The 20,697-nt window shown below is 40.4% G+C and overlaps 1 protein-coding gene across 16 annotated transcripts in view; it reads left to right on the forward strand.

The window, feature by feature from the left end:
• FGGY (FGGY carbohydrate kinase domain containing) overlaps window positions 1-20,697 on the forward strand; it is a 148,919-nt gene that overhangs the window by 77,921 nt on the left and 50,301 nt on the right. For all 16 annotated transcript variants that reach the window (XR_001873239.1, XR_001873240.1, XM_017805485.1 and 13 more), the window contains 3 exons: window positions 11,298-11,405; window positions 14,599-14,660; window positions 19,660-19,807. Coding sequence is in view for 14 of the 16 variants with exons in the window: in XM_017805485.1 (XP_017660974.1) it covers window positions 11,298-11,405; window positions 14,599-14,660; window positions 19,660-19,807 (318 nt within the window). In the remaining 2 variants the exon portion in view is untranslated. The remainder of the gene's footprint in view (window positions 1-11,297; window positions 11,406-14,598; window positions 14,661-19,659; window positions 19,808-20,697) is intronic.

A 20,697-nucleotide genomic window follows, 5' to 3' on the forward strand; every position in this document is an offset into this window, starting at 1 on the left:
TTATTTAGACAGATGGAAATGGTGGACTCTGAATGAGTCTGGAATAATTACCCCAGAATTCATTCTTATTTAACTTCTTCCAGAGCTGAAACTCACACGTTGTCCCAGGCTTAGTTCCAAATTTGCTTCCTGGAACAAACACAGGAGGTTAAACTCATATACAAGGAACGCAAACTTAACAGGAGTGCAGATTTTCTGTTGAGGACACCAGTATTGTTCTTTTCTGTGTCCGGGGACAGCAAACCCAGGGAGAGTTCCAGAGGCAGATGCTGTGCTTAGACTTCTCTCTGCTCCTGTTGTGACCTCCTGGAGACCCATCCTCTAAATGTCTCTGACTAATCTGACACCACTCTCTAGACCCTCCTGGCCTCTCCCTGTACCAGTTCAGAACCTGTTTGACCCACTTGCTCCAGCCTCTCCCTGGGGATGGTTCCCTGTTCTTTGGTTCAGTGTCTCAGCCATCTGACAGTGCCTCGTAAAACCCTTCATTCTACAAAACAAACAGCATCATTTTTCTACAAAGAAAACAAGTAATCCTATCCCTGACACCTTTTAATTTATTATAATTTTTAGAAGATCATCTGTTGGACCCCAGGCAGCCTCCTCAGCCCAGGGGTCTCAGGTGTATTTTTCTACCACCGTAGTCTTTTTCCCTGTTGCTCAATTCGAAGGATCAATCTTACTGCTCACATTTTTTGTTCATTGGTTTCAGTTCTACCTCAGCAGTGCTCAGGGCTTGCCTCTTTATGACAGGAGTCTCAGGATCCAGCTTTCCAAGATGGTAGAGCTCCCTCACCCCAAGCTGCTGTTCTCTTCCATCATGTGTGAGGTTCGTGACCCTGATTCATAGATATGACTCAGGGTTTTTTGATGCCTCATGGGTGGATTATACCCACATGAAATGGAAACCTGAGAGTCTGCTGCCCACAGGGGTTCAATCAAGTCATCACTCATGGTCAGGAGATCACTGGCAAAAGATCTTGTAGAAGGTTGAGAAGTTTGTGTCTATTCCACAATATTGATTTTTATAATTCCCCTTTTTAATTGTTCACCTCAAAGTGCCCTGGTAGGGTGGTTATTTAATATTCCTGATACAGGTATCATTAAGCCCTGCTCCTCTTATAGCTTGTGCTTTTAAGTGGCCAACTTCCAACCAGTCACGTCCCATTACAGCTTTCCTCTTTTGCACACAGCAGCCAAATTTCAGAAAAGAACTGGAGCAGGACTTGAGGAACACGTTGTTCAGATGTGGCCCTCTCAGCCTCTGTGGCCAGAGTGCTCCTGTGTAAAGATAAGGTGAGGTGGCTAAGAGGTGCATCACCTACAACCCTTCTTTGCACCTTTATTCCAAGGTGCATCATCTGCTTTCAAACAGTGGGTCATGGATCACATGTTTGTGATATCTCAAATCCTCCTCACAACTCTTTCCTTGTGGCAAGGGGAGAGATAATGAGAATACAGGTTGTAGCTGTCTTTTATGAAAAAATACCTGGAGGGAGAGGTCTCTGTGTACAGCTGGGAGAAGATTTGATGAGAAGGAGGTACAAGGATATTGCTGGCAGCCTTGTGGGAGTTTGATGGCTACTGTTGTACATGGTTTGGATTTCAGCACCATTTTTGAACTAGAGCACTCACTCTTTGATCTCTCCTTATGAGGAGAAAGTTAATTGGGAAGGTTTAATGCTGCCCTAAATCCTGTGAGCCAAAGACTTTCTTATCATTGAGTTTCCATGCCTCGATGAGGTAGGCAACATATAATGAAAATAAAATATATTTTCACCCTATTTGTTTAATCATGCCTGAAGTTTTCTTCTCTCTGTCTGTCTCTCATTTTACTAAAATCTTTTCCTGGCTGAAAAAGAAATCTATAAAAATACATTTTTTTTGGCAGAGAAACGATATTTTATTAACATCTCAGTTTTAAAATAGATAATAGTAAGGCAGAAAAATGAAGAGCATTTTGCTCCCAGTATAATTTAAATTTTTTCCTGTTTTTATTTTCTGCTTCAGAATCTGGAGTTTTGAGTGCAAAGGGAGGAAGTAAAAAGTTTACAGTAGGAGAGGTAGGTACCAGTCTTGCACTCTATTTTCTCCTAGGGAAAATGGCAGAATTTTATAATGTGAAAAATATTGTTCTATTTAAAACATGTATCAGTTGTCCAGCTTTGCTGGTTAATGTTTGAAGCTGATACCACTGCGAGCTTCCTTCATAAGGTCGGTATTAGAAAAAAAGTAAAAGTAGAATTTTAAAATCCTGTTGTATGATCAAGTAATAAGAGCAGAGGCAGATGAAGAAATTAACTGAGTAATCTATAGTGTGCATTTGCACGGTGTCAGCAGCTCGGAGCAGCACTCCTGGCCCTGGTTTCCTGTGGAATGTGCGAGGTCCCTGGGATCTGTCACACGATACACCACAGAAGGATGATGAGTAGAGGTGGTTTTGCTGGGCAACTGTCCTCCTAGTTTTGCCCATAATAATTTATTCATGTGGCTGTACCCTGAGACGTCCTAATACCAAACATACCTTGGGCTGAAAATTGATGCAGCACGTTGAAAAAAAGCATAAAATACCCGCAGGCAGCTGAGATGAAGAGGCTGGACCTGGCTGCTGTCAGAAAATGGGCCTCCATGCAGAGGTGTAGGGGGGTCTGTGCTCTGTTTAAGGAGAACAGTGAGTTAGTTCAGCCCCACAGCACCCACTCATACAAGTGCAGCCTGTGACCTCTTCTTGCATTCACTGCTCTTGGTGAGAGTCTGATCTGTTACATTTTTAAAATACAGCTGAGTAAAACAGGGGTGTCTTTTTGCTAAATTTGATTTTTTTTGTTGCTGTTGTTACCAGTTTTAAACAACATTTTGATTGAAGTGTTTTAACTGTTTTAAGGTCTGGTATCCTCTGGGTGAAAGGGGAAACACCCAAACACTGCCTTATATTTCTGCTGGTGGATTAGTTTTAAAGCTCTAAATGTTTGAGTATGTGGTCATCTTCCTTAGTGAGGAGTATGTCTAGTCAAGTCATCCTTCTCCTTCCCCGTCTCCTTCCCCTTCTTCTTTTTGTCCTCCTCCTCCTCTTCCCCCTTCTCCTCCTCTTTTTCCTCCTCTTCTTCTTCCTTCTACCTTCTTCTCCTCTTCTTCTTCTCTTCTTTTGAGCTATTGGGCCAAATAAATTTCTCTTTATACCAATTAATATAAAATAAATGCAACTTGAATATCTAATGTTATTGTGAGTCAACCTATTATTTTATTAAAAATGGTAAGATTTAAACATTTTTCAAATACCTTTCCTTATTTAGCCTTGAATAAAAATCTTACCATGCGAATGTTTAATAAACTGAGTGAAGTTTTACTCAAATGAATTCTTCTTAGATATAAAGACAGTTTGTGCAGTATATAGTCCCAACATATAATTCACCTGAAATATTTTCAGAGATGAAGCAATCAGGTTGCCCTAGGAGTGTTGTTTCTTTACTTGGTATTAATCACATACCTTGTTTGGTCTCTAGTTTGTAGACCAGTTAATGTTTTATCATCATCTCATCTCACTCATGGCGAGGCTTCGCGAGCGAAGATTTGGGAAGGCTCTATCCACATTTGCTACAGTAATGTTTTATGAAGAACTTAGAAAATTAGAAGTAGTTCTGCATGCGTGTAATTCACAGTTTGCTGCCCTTCTCAGATGGGTTACTGTTTGCAGTAAGGGGTAACAGTAGTCCCTAAGAACCCATTTGTGTCTCCTGGTTTTAGATTGTACCTGAGAGTTTTGTCTGGGAAATAATGAACTCAGGGGTTGAACTGGGATATGAGCTCCAAATCATCATCAGAAATTTCAGATACCAGTCTGCATTTGATGCATACTCTCTGTATGTTTCTAATTCTGGTAATTTTTACTTAAACCTGTTCCTGTGGTTGTGACTGGTTTGATTTTTGCCAGACAAGTTTGTGATATTATCAATTTCAGAGTAAGCAGCAAAAATAAGAAGATCTTTGCTTCCATATTGTCACCCACCTCCTTTGTGGTGAGCTGCACTTGGCACCTTGCCGAGCTGAAATGTGCTGGGCTTGTGTTCTTAGTGCTGTTGTGGTGGGTAATAAATAAGCAATATCAATACAATTAGATTTTCTGGTTGTAAACTCTCCTCCAAGGCCTGTCACGCCAGTGGCCTCAGGTCCTGAGGACTCAGGAGGCACATGTGGCTCTGCCAGAGCTCCAGCCCTGCCAGCAGTCACCCTTCACACTCATCCCATGAGCCCAGAGCCAGTGAGGGGACACGGGGGACATAAAACATGGCAGTACTACAGCCAACACGAAACAAACCAACTTGGGCAAAAAAATAATACTGAATGCATGTATCTGTTTCAACTTCCCTCCCACAGACCACTCTCTGGCCATAAGTTTATGCTCTGGGCAGTGCCCAGAACCCTTTGATTCTCTTGCATGATTGTTTCTGGTTTGGATGGTATCTGCCTTTCTATCTGCCTCTTTCAACCTTGTCTGGCTCCACAGTCAGAAATCTTATCTTGCAGTATCTTGTGCTGCAAAAATACTGCCTGATGGCTTTGAATATTGTGTTTTTGTTGTTGCACAACCTTGATCGACATAGTTGGAGAATTTTGTTCTGCTTTGATTCATTCTGTTGCCGTTCTCAGAGCTAAGTGAGATTAACTAAGGTTTAAAACTTTTGTGGGTCTCTGTGGCATAGCCTTGGCAATAAATGACGGGATGCATATTCAGCAAGGCATTTATGGAAGTGTTTTGTATCACATAAGCCCGAATTCTTCAACTGGATGTAAACAGGTTACCAAAACCAGCCGTGGGCAGATGTGTTCAGGCAGAACCCCAAAGTCCATGTTCTCTCTCTGTGTTGTTGCCACTCAAGTAAATTCCTTGCTGCCAGTGGGATAAAGTGAGCTCTGTGCAAACATTTTTGTGGCCTAGTCTTAATATCATTGCAGAGTAAATCTGTCACCGTGGATGGCTCAGGGGATGCCAACCTGTCACGTGGAGCAGAGCTGGGTGACTTGCCACCACAAGCTGTGCAGTTGCATAGCAAACCCATGATGGCCAGGGACCTGAGCTTAAAATATAAGCAAATAAATTGCTGGTAGTGGATGACCTATAGGAATTGGAATATTAATGAATTTTAATTTCCTTTGTTTTTTGAAGTACATTTCTTGTGTTCCAAGACCTTGTTTTCTTAAATACATTTTGCATCAGGCTAAAACTGGGATGCTGTTATGTGTTTAACATGTAATTACTGCTAATAATCAGCATATTTTAAGAAGTTGACTATGTGCACCATAGGTTTAATGTAGAGAATTGCCTCCAGAGTTAGAGGGAAGCTTAGTTTTAAACCCATTTAGTGCTTGAGAAATAATGCCAGGATGGCAATTTTAGAGTAGGCATCAGTTCTCTGAAAACACAATTTCATGCCCCAACTCCACCCCGTTAATATAAATGCCACCAGCAAGTGCTGTTATTAAATCACACATTCAGTAGTTATTACTATGACCTAAGTTTGAACCAGAAACCTAGAAATGAAACATTCTTGGGTTTCCCTTTGAATGCTGGTTTTTTTTTTTTTATTAATCTCTTTCATTCTTTGTCAGAGAGTTGGGGTCGAGGAGCTATATAAGACCCGTCTGTCAGCAAAAGCAAAATGATACAGTTTTCTTAATACAGGATTTTATGCATCGATGTAAAGTCCCTGACCTGAATGAATGTCAGTATTCTCAATCCACAGTCAGTCAGAAACTTTGAAAGTTAAAAGTCAGCAGAGAAGTTAATGAAAGTATTTGACTTGTCACTGATCAAAGTGCCGAACTGTAAAGGGCATTTATTAGTTGGTGACTGATACGGTGCTTTTCCTTGTTTCTTTCCCTGCTCTCCATTAATATCTTAGATCTTTTCTTCATACCTGTCTTAGCCTAACAAAAGCAGCTGTTATTTTGAATTTCTGGCTATAGAAGCTGATAAGTGAGGTGATTTTCAAACAAATTTTCTGACCTAGCCTCTCCTTAGCAAATGGTTACTCTAAAAACGTTGTGACAGTAGAATGAAGGTTTAATTTTGCTTTCATGTAAGTGAGTGTAATTCAAGAAGAGTTCAGCAGAAATCTGATTTTCTGTCTCTGTAAGTAAATAGAAAATCTGATAGTGATACCAGAATGCTGCCAGATCTCAGAGACGCAGTATTGGAAAGCAGAAATGAAAATGGCACAAGATGGATATACCTTGTTAACATAAAGATTTACTTTTCAGGTAATAGCAAGTTCTTTGTCAGTGTTACTGAATAAGTTTGTGTAAGCCTACACCAGCAACAGATGGTGTCAACTAAGGAAGAAAATTCTGCTGAAATTCACGATTCCACAAACCTGCTCTCGCCAGTGTGGTGTGTTTTATTTTATCTTGTCTCTGATTGCCGTAACATTTACATAAAACTGAGGAGGAAACACAAGCATGTGCCTGATCATTATGGCTAGTCTGGCAAAACAAAGCTAAGTAAAATAAATCTCCCACTGCCACTTGCTCATTTTATGGGATGGCTGGATGCCTGGGAGATGCTCCTCTGTGAAGGTCTGTGTTCTGTTCTGTCCTTGAACCAAATGATAGTCCTGAAAGCTGAACTTACTTTGGATGGAAGGCACTGGCTCCCCTGATTCACTTCCATGAGCTCTGAGTTAGCCTATCCTGCTTTTTTTCTATGACTTTAAGAATAGAAGTGAATTTTTTTGCCTCTTTTTTTTCTAAGGGGAGAGGAAAGTGGGAAGGACTAATAAATTAAATACATTACAGATCTCGTATTAGTGTCATTTAAGCAGGTCCTCTCATACTTTAGCTTAGTTCTATGCAGCTTTATGTATTTTAAAGACATTTTTTATTTCTGTGGGCTGCCAGATGTACTGCTGATACCTTCTGATCTGAGGTAGTTTGACACTGATTTTCTTAGCACACGCCAGGGTTCAAATCTGGTCTGTAATCCATCCAAATGATCTATTCATAACAAAAAGTGCCTTCTGGCACTTGCACCACAGCTGAATATTGTTAAACTGAATTCATCATTTCATTTGTTTCTGATTGCTCTATAATGTTTACATATCTTACATATTAGTATGATCTTTTATAAAGCACATGCCGAGGTTAAACCCTCCTAGACAGAACTTTATTTCCCTTCTTCTCCCTTTCAGAAGGTGTTCAACTCTTCTTCCCTTCAGATAAGCAGGAATCTTGGAAATGCTTAATGCTCATTTCATCTGAAATGATGGGGCTGAGCAAGTAGGAATGTGTGTGTTGGGGAGACATGGAAAGGTGACATTTTCTTGCACAAAAGGGATTCTTTCCCATCCACAGACAGAGTAACTGTGAGGTGGAATAGCATGGCTGAGTATAATCCTTGGGTGAGTTGGCATCATCACACGTAGGGGCAACAGTCTCGGTGTGAACATGTTCAGCTGAAATATTTATAAATGCAGCTTATGACTCAAAGTGTGAATAAGTTCAGCTTCTCATCTCCAGTCTTCTAATTCCTGCTTCATTGTTGGGCAGAGATCATTCTCAGGTCTAGCAGAGGAAATCCTCTCTGTGTTCAGTTTCGCTCTGTGTAAAAGATAATAAACATTAACATGTCTTGCAATAGGAGTGTGTCACAGAAGGAATTTCAGTTAAATGGAAGGCAGAAAATCTGAGGCTCCTTTTGAATTTGTATGTTAACTTCCATAGAAGGATGACATCTCTTATTTGCTTTCAAAATAAAAATCAATTCCCCATAAATCTAAAACACATGTTGTTTTTCTACTAAAAAGATTAAGGATTTTCTTAAGCTCATTAAAGGGAAAAAAAAATGGCATTGATCCTCCTATATCATCATGAGAATGTCTGAAGGCAATTGAAAGCTATAAAAGAGACATGGTATTAGTGTAACAAAAATAGCCCCGAATCTGGCAAATTGTGCTTTTCTTCTGGGTTCTGTGGCAAACTTTGTACTTTTTCTCCGACCTTACACTTATGTCTAGTCATGTGTTTTGGTGGGATTGGGTGGGATGTATACTCAAACAGAATATGGACCTTTTATTATGAAAATACAAATGCCAGCTGCTGCATGGCTTGAAAGACCATCCAAGTATTTCAAGAAAGGGAAATGGAAACCATTTGCTATTTTTTATGCATAGAGCTATGGAAGGATGTTACTTCTTAAAGACTGTGTGTCTGTTTTGAGGAGAATGTTATTCCCAATTTTCGCTTTCCACATGCATCAAAACCCAGAGTCTGAAAAATGTGAATTAAACCCCTTAACTGAGAGGAGGAGATAGGAGATCTGATGGTGCCCTATCATCAAATAATGCATGATAGCCAAGGTTCTTTTATTCCAGTTAAAAGTTCCCACAGCAACAAAACTGATAACCAAGTACCCCACTGCCTCTATCCATCAGCATGGCAATTCCCAGTTCCCTTGTTTGCTCTGTTCATGTGTTGAAAGTTTGCTGGAATGTGAACAGACGGTACTTAGTAGTAAGCTGATAGGAAGGTCTCACTGTAATTTGAGAGGAGCCAGCATGGAAATATCCTGTCCTGGCAAATTCCTGTGGGTGCCCAAAGTACTAGGGCAGAAGCACTGGCTGCAGAGAGAATTTGGTCTTATAATGAATCTAAACCTTTTGTTGTTATCAGATGTAGAGGACAACTTGGTAAATTGAGGACCAATGATAGAAAAAAGGTGTGGTTTCTGTTTTTATTTTATAAAATATATTGCCCTTCTTGATGTTTAGACTTTCTCCTGACTTCACAAAGCATCTTTATGCTTTCAGTGCCCTTTGGCTATTTGTTTTTTCAGACTACACAGCAGCTGGATTTTAAGCTCGATCCATTTGGTGTAACTAGATTTTTCCTTCAGTGAGCTACAGAACACTGCAAAGTTTGCTGCATCAAAAAATTTCTGAGATAAGACTTCAGAATCCCAGGCCCCTTTTCCCTAAATGTTTCTTGTCACCTGTAGAGACACATGCTGTGTCCACAGCTATAGGATGGGAAGGAGACAGGATATTTGGGTTCTCCCCACACTTCCATCACCAGTTTGGAGCAGATGCTGACATGGTGTGTTCTCAGTAAGGTCAGTGATGTGGAATAGGTCTAAAAATCAGCTTAGTTTAGGATTTGCTTTTTCTTACACTTCATTTTCATATTGAAATTGTAAAAGAAGCCTTGTCCCGTTGAGGTGATGAAAACTCAAAGCTGTATTAATTTGTAGTTTTAAGAGAAAACAAAACAAAACCAAATGTCTCCGCAGTGTTTTTGACGTAGCTTCGTCCACTTCGAGTCATAAATGCCTTTGTAAATTCAGTGCAGCTATTCTTGCTCTTTAATGGGTTTAGTCAGCCAAAATCTTGCACAGACACACAGACACATGTGTGCACGTACATCTTTAGGGAAAGTAAGTCAGGGCTTTAGAGCTGATAAGGGAGACTGAGAAAGATTCCTGTATTTGTTAGGTGCTTTCCTGAGAGAAATCATGATTTCTTGACATGGTGCTGATTTATTTTGAGAAACAAATTTTTGGGTTTTTTGTTTTCCTACTTAACTTCATGACAAGAATCAGCTGTACTGTGAGTTTATGGCTGGAGCAGACTATTGTTTGTGCAGAAACCTCCCTGCTGCTGTATTTACTAAACATGTGTGATGCACAAATGCCAGTAAACTGCATCTTGGAGCATATTCCCCCGTTGCTTGTAAAAACTCTCTTTAAAGTTTGGCCTGTTTAAATATACGGAGAATGTGCATCATGTTTAACAGGAACAGGCCTCAAAACTGTTTTGACATGAAGTCCAGGCCTTGTTGAATCAATAGCAAACCTTAAGCATCCTTCAGTGGGTCTAGAATTTTGGTAATGAAGAACAAGGTCTAAATACAAAAAAACCCTATTGTTCCATTGACTGAGACCACTCTTTTTTTGCTTTTGCAGCATTGAGAACATACAGACTTGTTTTGTTACGGAATTAATTCTCTTGTTTCCTTCTCTGGGAGCAAAGCACCTTCTAGAAAACAACAGTTGCAGATTTAGCCATCCCATTAACATGGAATGATGGGAAGTGCATCATGCATCATGTGGTGGTGTAGGACTGCACTGCTGTTCTCTTGAGTGTATAAATGTGGTCCTGGAAGAGAAAACATGAAACCTGCTTCCAAGAGAAGAGGGTAGCCTGGCAGGGGATGGTGACCTGTCTCCTCCAGCCCCTGCTGCAAGAATTCATTGTTCAAACAGTCAGGAATACACAACTAGTCTTTGGAGTAAGTACTAGGACCTCCTTAGGCCTTCTGCTGACCCAGAGTGAAAGCCTAGGAAGTCTGTCAGGTCTACTGAAAGTGGAACAGCTTTATAGGAGGAAGGAAAATGCCCTCCACCCTTATAAACTGGTAATTTGCATCTTCTGAAGCAGAGAAAGGAAATGAACCAGTGTTTCCCACATCCTGAGTGGTCTAACCACTAAAATACTGTGTGGGGCAGCTGTCACTGTACACAGAGGGGTGTATTGGTGTGAATAGGGGCCTGTTGTTTCTGTAGGATAGTGCTCAGATAGCTGCCTTGATCTGCCTTCACAGGTGTGAAGGAAGGAGTGGTTTGTGTAAAGCTGAGCCTAAGTAAGGGGCAGAGTCTGATGTTTACCCAGGCACATGTTTCTTGTTGGCCATACCAAGCACATCCCCCTTTGCCCAGCCCAGGTCTGCAGCTTCCACACAAGACACCAACAATCCTGGCAGCTTTGTGGGAACACTGGAGCCTGGGGTTCCCTTGCCAGCTTTGGGAGTTAGTGGCAGATCTTGGGGGACATCACTGTCCTCTGTCAGCAGGATCCCCTCCCGATTCCTAACTCTGCAAACACCCATCACCAAGTACATTGGCTGTATTTGCTGAGGACAGTCAACAGTGTTGTATCCAACTGTTCATTCTAAATAAGGCATTTTTATAGAGAAATGAGGCAATTTCCCTCTTCCTGTAAAATACAGTTCCCATTCCTGAAACTTCTTCCTTTCTGCTCAGCCAGGCCCAGCTGTTCTGTCAGAGTGGGGGCACTTGTGTGATAAGTAGCTGCAACTGTGTCATGTGAGCTAAAAATGATGCAATTGGAAGATCTCCACATTATTCTTGGAGTAAATCTATACCTGTGGATCTCCACTTCTGTTGGTAACTCCTGTGGAAAAGCAGGAATTGTTTCAGTCTTGGACTCCAATAGCTGCCAAGCATTAGTTGTGAAGTCCCTACTTTGACGGGTTGTTTGATTCACCAGAGCTTTCTTTTGCTTTTACAGGTCAGTGAAAAACCCATTTTTGTTCCTGGTGTTTGGGGACCATATTTCTCTGCAATGGTACCTGGATTGTGGTTGAATGAGGGAGGTCAAAGTGCTACAGGAAAGCTGGTAAGTGTTTGGAGACACAGGCAGACTCCAAGATGGGAGGTCTGGCATAATTGCTGTCATTTGGAATAACTTCACTGTCAGTTCAGGCAGAGCTCTGCTGAAGCACCTCTGTAAGATCATGGGAGATACAGGCTGCTGAAAGCAGTGAACAATTAGTTAATTATTATGTCTCTTACAAATGGTTCATTTGCATATGGATAAGGGATTTTGTACAGGGCATGTCTTCCTTTTATGGTGGTGATGATTATTGTTATTATCTTACAGGGAAATAGGCTTCATTCTTTACTTCAGCAGGAGGCTGAGATAAAGAAAATTGCACATATTGTGTTGCATAGATCAATTGTGCTCATCGATGGGCATAAGTGAAAGATGTACTTTATGGACAGATAGTAATATAGTAACATGTTATCCTGTCACCTCAGTGCTTTGCTCAAATACAAAGAGTCTAACAGTATTAGGTTAATTTAATTTACCAGGTTGGATTACCTAAAAAGTGAATTTTTTTACAGGAAGTCAGAACTAAAACATTGATGTCAAATTTAAAGAAAGGCTAGATGTACACAACGGTATTTAGGCTTGAGTCCAAAAGTGCCACCAAGGTCTTCGTGATTGCTCAGCCATGAAGCTTCCAGAGCTCCCTGTGTGTCTCCTTGGCCAGTCTGACTGCTCTTAGGACTGAGCTGCAAAGGCCTTGTGAGAAGCTGCAGGAGGCAGGCGAGGCCTGGGGGTGTCCCCTGTAAACTCACCACGTGCAGGGGGAGTTTGGTCTGTCACCAGTTGCAGGTGTAGTTGCTCTGACTCAGACCCAGCACCACCCACCTTTTTAAAAGCCTAGAGATGGGAGAACATGTCCAGAAAATAGACTGGGGAATCCCTGCACTTACACATTGCACATGGAACAGTCACTGAATGAGAAGCACAAATCATCCAGACACACCCCAAGCACTGAGCTGTCAATGGTGTTCCCTCCTGTGCTCTCTCCTTGGCCACGTTAACCTGACATTCCTCTCTGTGTCACGGCTTCAGTGGGAGAGTCACCCCTCTTTCTCCTGCAGCCTTGCTTCCCATCCCACCACCAGACCATCCTTAGCCTTCTGGCTAAAAATGCTCTTGCAGCACGTGGGATGTGTATTTTAATTCTTTTAATTGTGTGCTTTAAATTTTTCGGGTCAAGATTGGGCTAGGACCAAAAAGTGTCCTATTTTATAGGTAACTGCTACAACCAGAAATAAAACTAAATTATATATATATAAAATACATTTAATATCTCAAATAATATATGCTCAAAACACCCCCATTTTAAAAGGAAAGTGGCAAATCTTGTGTGTTTCTTTGCAAGAACACGTTTGAGAGGGAAGTCTCTATCTGTTTAATCCAAAGCAGGTAAATACTCTTATCTAAGCTTTAGAGAGGATACAGCAAGTCAGTGGTTTTTCTCAGCTGGCTCAGGATAGTTCCACACTTTAAATGTACTATGACAGTTAGGGCGTTTCAAAAAGATGATTTGAAAAATCCTTTCTGTTCTAGTACCAGAGAACAAGATGTTCCTGAATCATTAAAGAAATTGCTGGAAAAAGTGTATGGTCTTGTTAGGACCCATAGCAAAAGCCATGGGAGGTAACAGTGCATGTGCTCTGTGTGGAGGGTACAGGGCGTTCATTATCTCTGTCATTTTCAAGCTGAAGGTTTTTAAGATCCTGCTTTCTCACACCTTCTGAAAACAAACAAACAAAAAGGGTATGTTTCGGGTTCTTTTCATTGCTTGATCAACGCCCCGATGTTAATTACTTTCATAAAATGTGAACAGTCTGTTTAACTTCTTAAAAGTAGAGCTGATACACTTCCCTTTAAAAGCTCTAATTAATTTTTTTTTTTTTATACAGCTGCTAAAGAAATCTGTTGGGTTTTGAAAACTGTAGAGTCCAAATGAAGGATTAAGTCCTCTCGTTCTGAAAAAGCTTGATTTTTTTGTGTGTTAGATTGGTTTTTGCACTGGATTTTCAAAATTTATGAGAAGAAAGATATAGCACAACAGAGAGAAAGGATGACATGACATAATTAGAAACTGTGAAATAAAAAATAGCAGAAAATGGTTTCTATGTGCATCCCTCATGTGGCCATGTCTTGAATTAAGGGCATTTAAATATCTAACTTCATAACTCCTGCAACAGTTTCCTGTAAAAGTGTTTTCATGTGATGTTTATTTATAAATTTATTTCTGAATTTATGAGCTGCCCCTGTGTTCTGAGAGGATTATGCAAGATTGCAGAATTCAGGCCCGAGCTTTGTTTCTAATGCAGATGCACGTTTGAGTTCTGTCTGATGCCAATCTCAGGAAGAACAGGCATTATTTTTGTTGCTGTGTTCAGATGTGTTTGCTTCATTATATGTTTTATATGGACTAGACTCATGCTGTTAAAAATTAAATACTGATGTGATTTTCTGCCCATAGGTATTGCCAAAAATACTCAGTGCTCTTGAGTAGCTCTAGTTTTGCCTCCTTAGCTTTTACTGTCACCTCTGATGGGATATTACCAAGAGGCCACAAAACCTGCTGAATTATTGTCTTTAAAAAGCCCATATTATTCTACCTGATACTTTGTTTTGTGAGTAATGGTAACCACTCTGGACTGAAAGGACAAGTTGATTTATAAATTCAGTATAAGACAGAGCGTATATTGATCTTCCTTTATAGCAGTAATTGCTTCTCAGGGTATACATTTTGTTTCCTGCAATGAATGTATGAAGCATCTATCAGGGTGACAACACACCTTGTGTTTTATTTCAACGGAGTGATACAGAAAGATGTAGGGATTTGGGCCAAGGAGATGTTCCTGGTAGAATTCCAATGAGGATAAGCATGCAAGAGAATGGGAGAGACCAGAGGACATGCTCTCAGGTGCTGTTGGAGACAGAAAAATGCATCCTGTCACCTTGCTCTCCTGACTGAGGAGCTGCATACTTAGCATTTTGCCAGTTTTTGGTGCAAGGTTGGATGTTTTTCCTTACTGTTCATAAACCAAATCCTGAATGTCAGTGGTAGTTCTGCCATTGGCTTCACTAGGACTTAACACTTCATGAGTAATTTGGAAGCTCTCTTGTCTTTTTAAAGTTATAACACTGCCTTACCCTTTTCCAGGACTGAAGTTGTAAGATGTAATCATCCTAAAAATGTTGCTTTTCTCTTTTTCAGATCGATCATGTGGTCCGAGGCCATGTCGCCTTCCCGGAATTACAGTCAAAAGCTGCAGCCAGGTCACTGTCCTTATTCCTTTGTCACACACCTGCCTTACAAACTGATGACACAATGTATTCCCAGCAGTGTCCTTACTCTGAAACAGGGCAATTAACAGTCTGATAGAGGGTTGGAAGCACTTACAAAGGCTTGCCAGGTGATTGCTCAAAGATGAAAGCTTTAAACTCCCCTCAGATACCTTTGGTATATCTAAGTAGTCATATTAACTTACTGCTTTTCAGCTTTTCTGTCCAAGGGTATTTCTTGATTCTGTAGCATCATCCCTATTCAGCAGACCTGTCTCTATGCTTTGGGCTAGCAATGTGTCTTCATTTGTATGTGACACAACTAAGCTCCAAGGATGAGATATAGCTTAATTAGGACATGTTATTCAGGATTTTTGAAACAATCATCTAAAGGAAGGTATAGCCACCGGATGGAAAACTCCTGCATGGCAGCACAAATAGAACAGAGAAACCCTGGATGAATTTTCAGACAAAACTCAAGATGGAGGAGTGACTTGGAGGTAACTCCAGGATTCCTTGAGCAGCAGACTGTGTGCAGTGTGGAATTTTAGTGTGGTCAGCTTTAGAAGTGGATGAAGATGGTCCAGACTGGTCTGGACTTTGTCAAGCGGTTTTGGCTTGGATTCCTTTTGAGATGGTTCCCATCACTTCCAGAGAGGTCTTAGCTGAACAGTTGGGCACATTGGATGACAATTTGATTCTCTTTTAATGTCTTTTTCATCCTTAGATTAAAATAAAAACCAGCAAAATTGGCATTTTCTCTTCAGTTTATCCCTCTGGTCTAAAAGACAAGGGTCAGTCCTGATACATATATTAAACATGCGCAGTCACATAGTTATTTTCAGTCCTCCTGGGGGGATAAAGCTACCTGGTTTTTTGGATGACCCTTCCATCCCTTGCAGGGCCCACTGTCTTACTTGTGTTTTAAGAACTTGTCCAAGATTCCCAGAAATGTATTGGACTTCATTCAATATGAAACAGATTCACGCTTCCTAGAATTCTCTTTGTTGTTTTGTGAAAAAGGAAATCAGGAAATAAATGCATCTGTGTATGTTTGGAATAAAGATTGATCTGGGGCTTTTTCAGAATTTTGGCTTCCAGGCCATTTTTCCAGTGCCCCTGTATGAAGCTCAAGCATAGGACAAACAATTTAATCTGTAATGCCAGGATAAACCGATTTTTGTTGTTGGAAAAATGGCTATAGAGTAGCCTCCTTGTCTCTGCTAGGTCTGATACTGAACTGACTGAGCACAATAATGCTATAGTGCAAAATCTTGGAGTGTGGTGTGAGCAAGACACTAAATATGGAATATTGGGAATAGAACTCCATGTTATCCAAGGGTATGATGTCATAACTTTGGATTTGAGTCTCGTGCAATTAGTAAAACTCTGGAGAACAGTATTGATAATAAGAGCTCTAATATTTTATTAAAAGAGTAATAATATTTTATTAAGTTAATTTGCTCAATGGTATTCTTGTCATGCTTTCCAGATATTACTCTACTAATGAAATGTTTACATAGCTATAAATTTAGTAAACAATTCACTTACTAATTCTCTCATCCGCTTTCTCCCCTTCCTTCTGAAATATCTGTTAAACTTAAAGAAGGAACATCTTCCACCATCCCAGGTTGATCCAAGTCCTGTCCAACCTGGCCTTGAACATTTCCAGGGATGGGGGAGCCACAGCTTCTCTGGGCAACCTGTGCCAGGGCCTCACCACCCTCACAGGGAAGAATTTCCTTTCCTCCCCGTATCCCATCTAAACCTACTCTCTGTCAGTGAGAAGCCATTGCCCCTTGCCCTGTCACTCCAGGCCCTTGCTAATAGTCTCTCTCCATCCTTCTGGCAGGCTCCTTTCGAACATAGTGTCTTGTTTTGGAGGATTATTGGTGATGATGATAAATTATCTGCCTGGAAATTTCAGCAGAATAGTTCAGACAATCTGCTTTATTATGTTTAGGATGTTCTCTGTGTGGGTGTAGGAATTTGCATCTGTTCAGTCAATTGCAAACGGCCACAGAAGGAAAACAAAATGAGAATTCCATGTTTGGGTGTGCAATTTCGTATTACCTTTACTTGCCATGGTAGATTAGTGCTGGGAAGGGTTAAGCACATGCATGTCTGGATCATTAAAACAAGAACATCTGAGGTCACAAATCCCTGCCTGTTGCTTTCTGCTGCCTTTCACCTACTCCTGCATCCCTAAACCTGTCCTCCCTTTCTTCTCATGCTGCCTATAAGCAGGTTTGGAATGGCAAGTGCCTGCTGAGCAGCTATCCCAGAGGCTTCTTTGTGCAAACTCCTCCTATTCCTTTGCCCACACCAGAGCAGTTTTCCAGCTGCATTTATCACCAGTTTAGTAATTTTGGTAACTTGTAAGGGCGTGAGAGCTCAGACAACCAGCTCCTGCTGACCACTGCTGCTGAGGACCAGGCTTGTGCAACCCTCCCAGTGCTATTCCTATGTCCTTTATTCCCTTCTTTTACTGGAAGTGGACAGGGTTGAATTACATGAGGATTTTCTGGACAGCTGTAAATTTAGCATTTGGTCAAATGGTTGGCACTCTGCAAACAACAAAACTTGTTTTTTTCCAGGCAATTCATTGAGTTGCAGAAATTGCTGTGATGCATCACTTTTGCTCTTCAACCTGCATATTGTGTAGGTCTGACATTTAACCATCACTGATGTGTTAAATCCTGTAGAAGTAGGCTAGAGTGGGAAATCAAAACAAATAATATGGTCATTTATGGTCTAAAGTTTAAATAATTCTGTTGCCTAGAATGACCATTTCTAATCTTTTGGAGGAGAAAAATATCTGACAGTAAAGTTGATGTGCCCTGTGGCACTTTGTGAAGTGCTGTGTTTTCAGACAGAATTCCCTTTCCTATTCATCTCGATGCCACTTCCCCATCTAAAGAGATGTCTCCTCAAAATAAAACGATGAAGTTACACATACAGGACCCATCAGCAATTCTGGGATCTTTCAAGTAGAATGTAATAACCATATTTGGCAGTTTTCTGTACCTCTATATGGTTTAAGAGTCCTTTTTTTTTGATATAGAAATCTGTAATTTAATTTTTTTTTCCCCTGAAAGATACCTGTTGGCATCTTCTAGGATTCTTGAACAGATTAAATACCAGCTTCTTGATTGATGCTTTCTGAAGTTATGTCCCAAGTATGAACATAAACCTGGGCAAACTTGCATCAATTTCTTATTCTCTACTTTCAACACAGTTCCTTTTTCATAGCAATAGCTCGTGCTCAGCTCTGCAGGTGAGATGCAGCTGCCACTGATACCTTGTCATAGAACTGAATAGAGAAGGCTCTGTGAGTTGATGGTATAATATTATGTATAACCCAAAGGTGGGAGAAACAGGAACTGGCAAGTGTTTGAAGGATTTTGCCAGTCCAAGTGTAGTCCCTTGAACCCTTATCTATATATAGAAAAAAAATAAATTTAAAAAGGTGTGGGGAAAAAATGTAATTCCAAGTTTATGTGGGTTTTAAGCATATTTGGCTCAATTTCAGCCTCTTTTTTGTTCAGTCCTTGTGTTCTGACAGAGCTGCACAAATGACTAATTCTTGTGAGAGCAGTCAAGCACGATGGAGAAGAGATAGAAGCTGGGATATCTGGTGGGTCTTCTTGAGTGAAGCTTTCCATTTTTTTCCCCCTTCCCAACAGTCAAGCCCTGATTTAGACTGGAAATAAAATTACTTTATCCTTAGCATGTACTGCTTATAGTGCAGTCTTTAGGGATGGAGAAAACAGGGCCACTTTCACAACAAGGGGAAAAAAAAATGATTGTGACCTCAAAATTATCATAATTTAGGTCCAGGAAGACACATAAAGTACATTTTAAAGGACGTGAATAATGATGTAAATTAGTTATTTTAATGTCTTCCAAGTGTAGTTCATTTTGAATGATATCCTCTGATAGCATACACATGGTAAGGTATAATTGAAAAAACATGCAGCTGAATGGTTGAATGCAAAGTATAAATATACAGCTGCTAGTGGGTCAGAAGTCAAACTAGTAAAGCATATGCCAAATTCCCTCAGGGATCTCATTAGTGCATGATTGAATATACATGTAGAGGCTAAATGAATATCACTGTTTGGGTCTGCAGTGGATGAGACAATGACTAATCAATTGTAATTAGGGTTAGATGCTGTTATTGACCCACATGTCTAGAATTAAATGCCCCACTTGGAGATTTCCAAGGAGTTGAAAAATATATATGGATTTGTTTGTGATAGGGTGAGTGTTTGAAAAAAATATTCCGAGCATAATTGCAACATTTTTTAAACACAATGTCACCAGAGTCACTGCAAGCCAGGGCACTGAAGAATTCACCATTAGTCCTAGGTCCAGGAAAAAGTCTGTTGGATATCGTGGAGTTGGGTGTAGCATCTGAACTTAGATACAATCATATTTAGGCCCATGGTGGGCTCCTCCCTAAAATAGCAGCCACTCACTTTCTCTCCTCCACCCTTGGTGCTGCATTTTAATCATAACACACACTGAAATAATTATGGTTTAAAAAAGGAAAGCTCTACATGCTATTGATTAATCAGAGAAATTTTTAAACATTTGCAAAGGAATTTGATTTTCACTTCTGTCTGGAATCCTCCTCACTCCTCCCTCTCCGCTTGCTTTTCTCCAGCTTTCCTCACACAGTGTCAGCACCATTCTGTGGGAGACAAGCATCAGCAGCCCCAAATATCAAACAGCTCTGGCTCCTCCAGGGACCTGGGGGAGTCAATGTACAAACTCAAGGTCATATTATCTCCCCTCATCCCGTGAAATTAAGGAATTCAGGTGGCCTGTTGAGCACACGTGCTGATAGACATCCCCTCAGTGCCATGGGCTTGGCAAGCAGGGGGATTTAGCTGTTCTTTGATGGTTTTTGTGCATTTGATGGTAGTACAAATGTTTTATGTTTGATGAATAACCTCCCCTCTCTGTTTCCAACTTGTTTTTCTCCTAGTGCTCACAGCATATATACATACTTGAACAGTCACCTGGATCTGATTAAGAAATCTTTGCCTGTGGGTTTCCTCACTGTTGATTTACATGTTTGGCCAGATTTCCATGGTAACAGATCTCCCTTAACAGATCTGACACTAAAGGGCATGGTAAGAAACAGCCTGTCTTTGCAAAAAGGTCAATACAGGGTAAAAAAAAAAAAAAAAAAAAGGAGCTTTTCTTCAATTTTGAGTGTACTCCTCCTTAGCTGTTTACACTATCACATAGGATTTGGGTTTCTTGCTGCATTTCGAAGTGTGCTGATGTTTCAGTAGAAAACCAGAGATCACTGTTGTTAAGATATCACTACAGTCACATTTATTTTCTAAAAATATGAGGAGTGCTGTGTGTGTCCCAGGATCTTCTCTAGGAATCACATTTCACAGTGCTTGCTGCTGTTAACTGACTTGTCTACCAAATTTTGAATATTTCTTGCAATGAATTTCAACACGGATTTGGGTAAACCTATCTGGAAAAGGCATGAAGTATTCTGATGATAGATTGCTTGATTTGAACAGCTTTTCAGCCCATCTTTAAGTGTTTTGATGTGTCTTTTTACTGAGCTTATGGTGGTAGATCAGATGGGTCACAAGGCTGTGCAGAACTATAACAGAAGAATGTCATAAGGGTATAATTTGGTGATGTCAAAATACCTGATGATTAATGCAAAAACGTCTTTCAAAATGACATATTGTCCTTGAAATGAGCATCTCAAGCTACTCACCAGCACTATAATCTGCAGTATTTGAGGTTGAAGTAGGAAAGGGTATAAGCACTGCAGCATTTATATCACAGATGAGGGAAACATTAAAAGAATAAAAAAGGCCTATATATTTTTGGGTCCTAATAATACCTGCTTTATTTTATGAGAGAATTATATGCTGCAGCAGAATCAGGATTTCCTTGGTATGATGCTCCTATGCAAATGTTGTTGATAGCAGCCCGTTTTTTCTGTCATAATTATGGGTGCATTCAGGTCTTGCCTATGCTGATATTAATC

This window comes from Lepidothrix coronata, unplaced genomic scaffold (genome assembly GCF_001604755.1).
Source record: "Lepidothrix coronata isolate B3197 unplaced genomic scaffold, Lepidothrix_coronata-1.0 Scaffold12, whole genome shotgun sequence".
NCBI classification, from domain to species: Eukaryota; Metazoa; Chordata; class Aves; order Passeriformes; family Pipridae; genus Lepidothrix; species Lepidothrix coronata.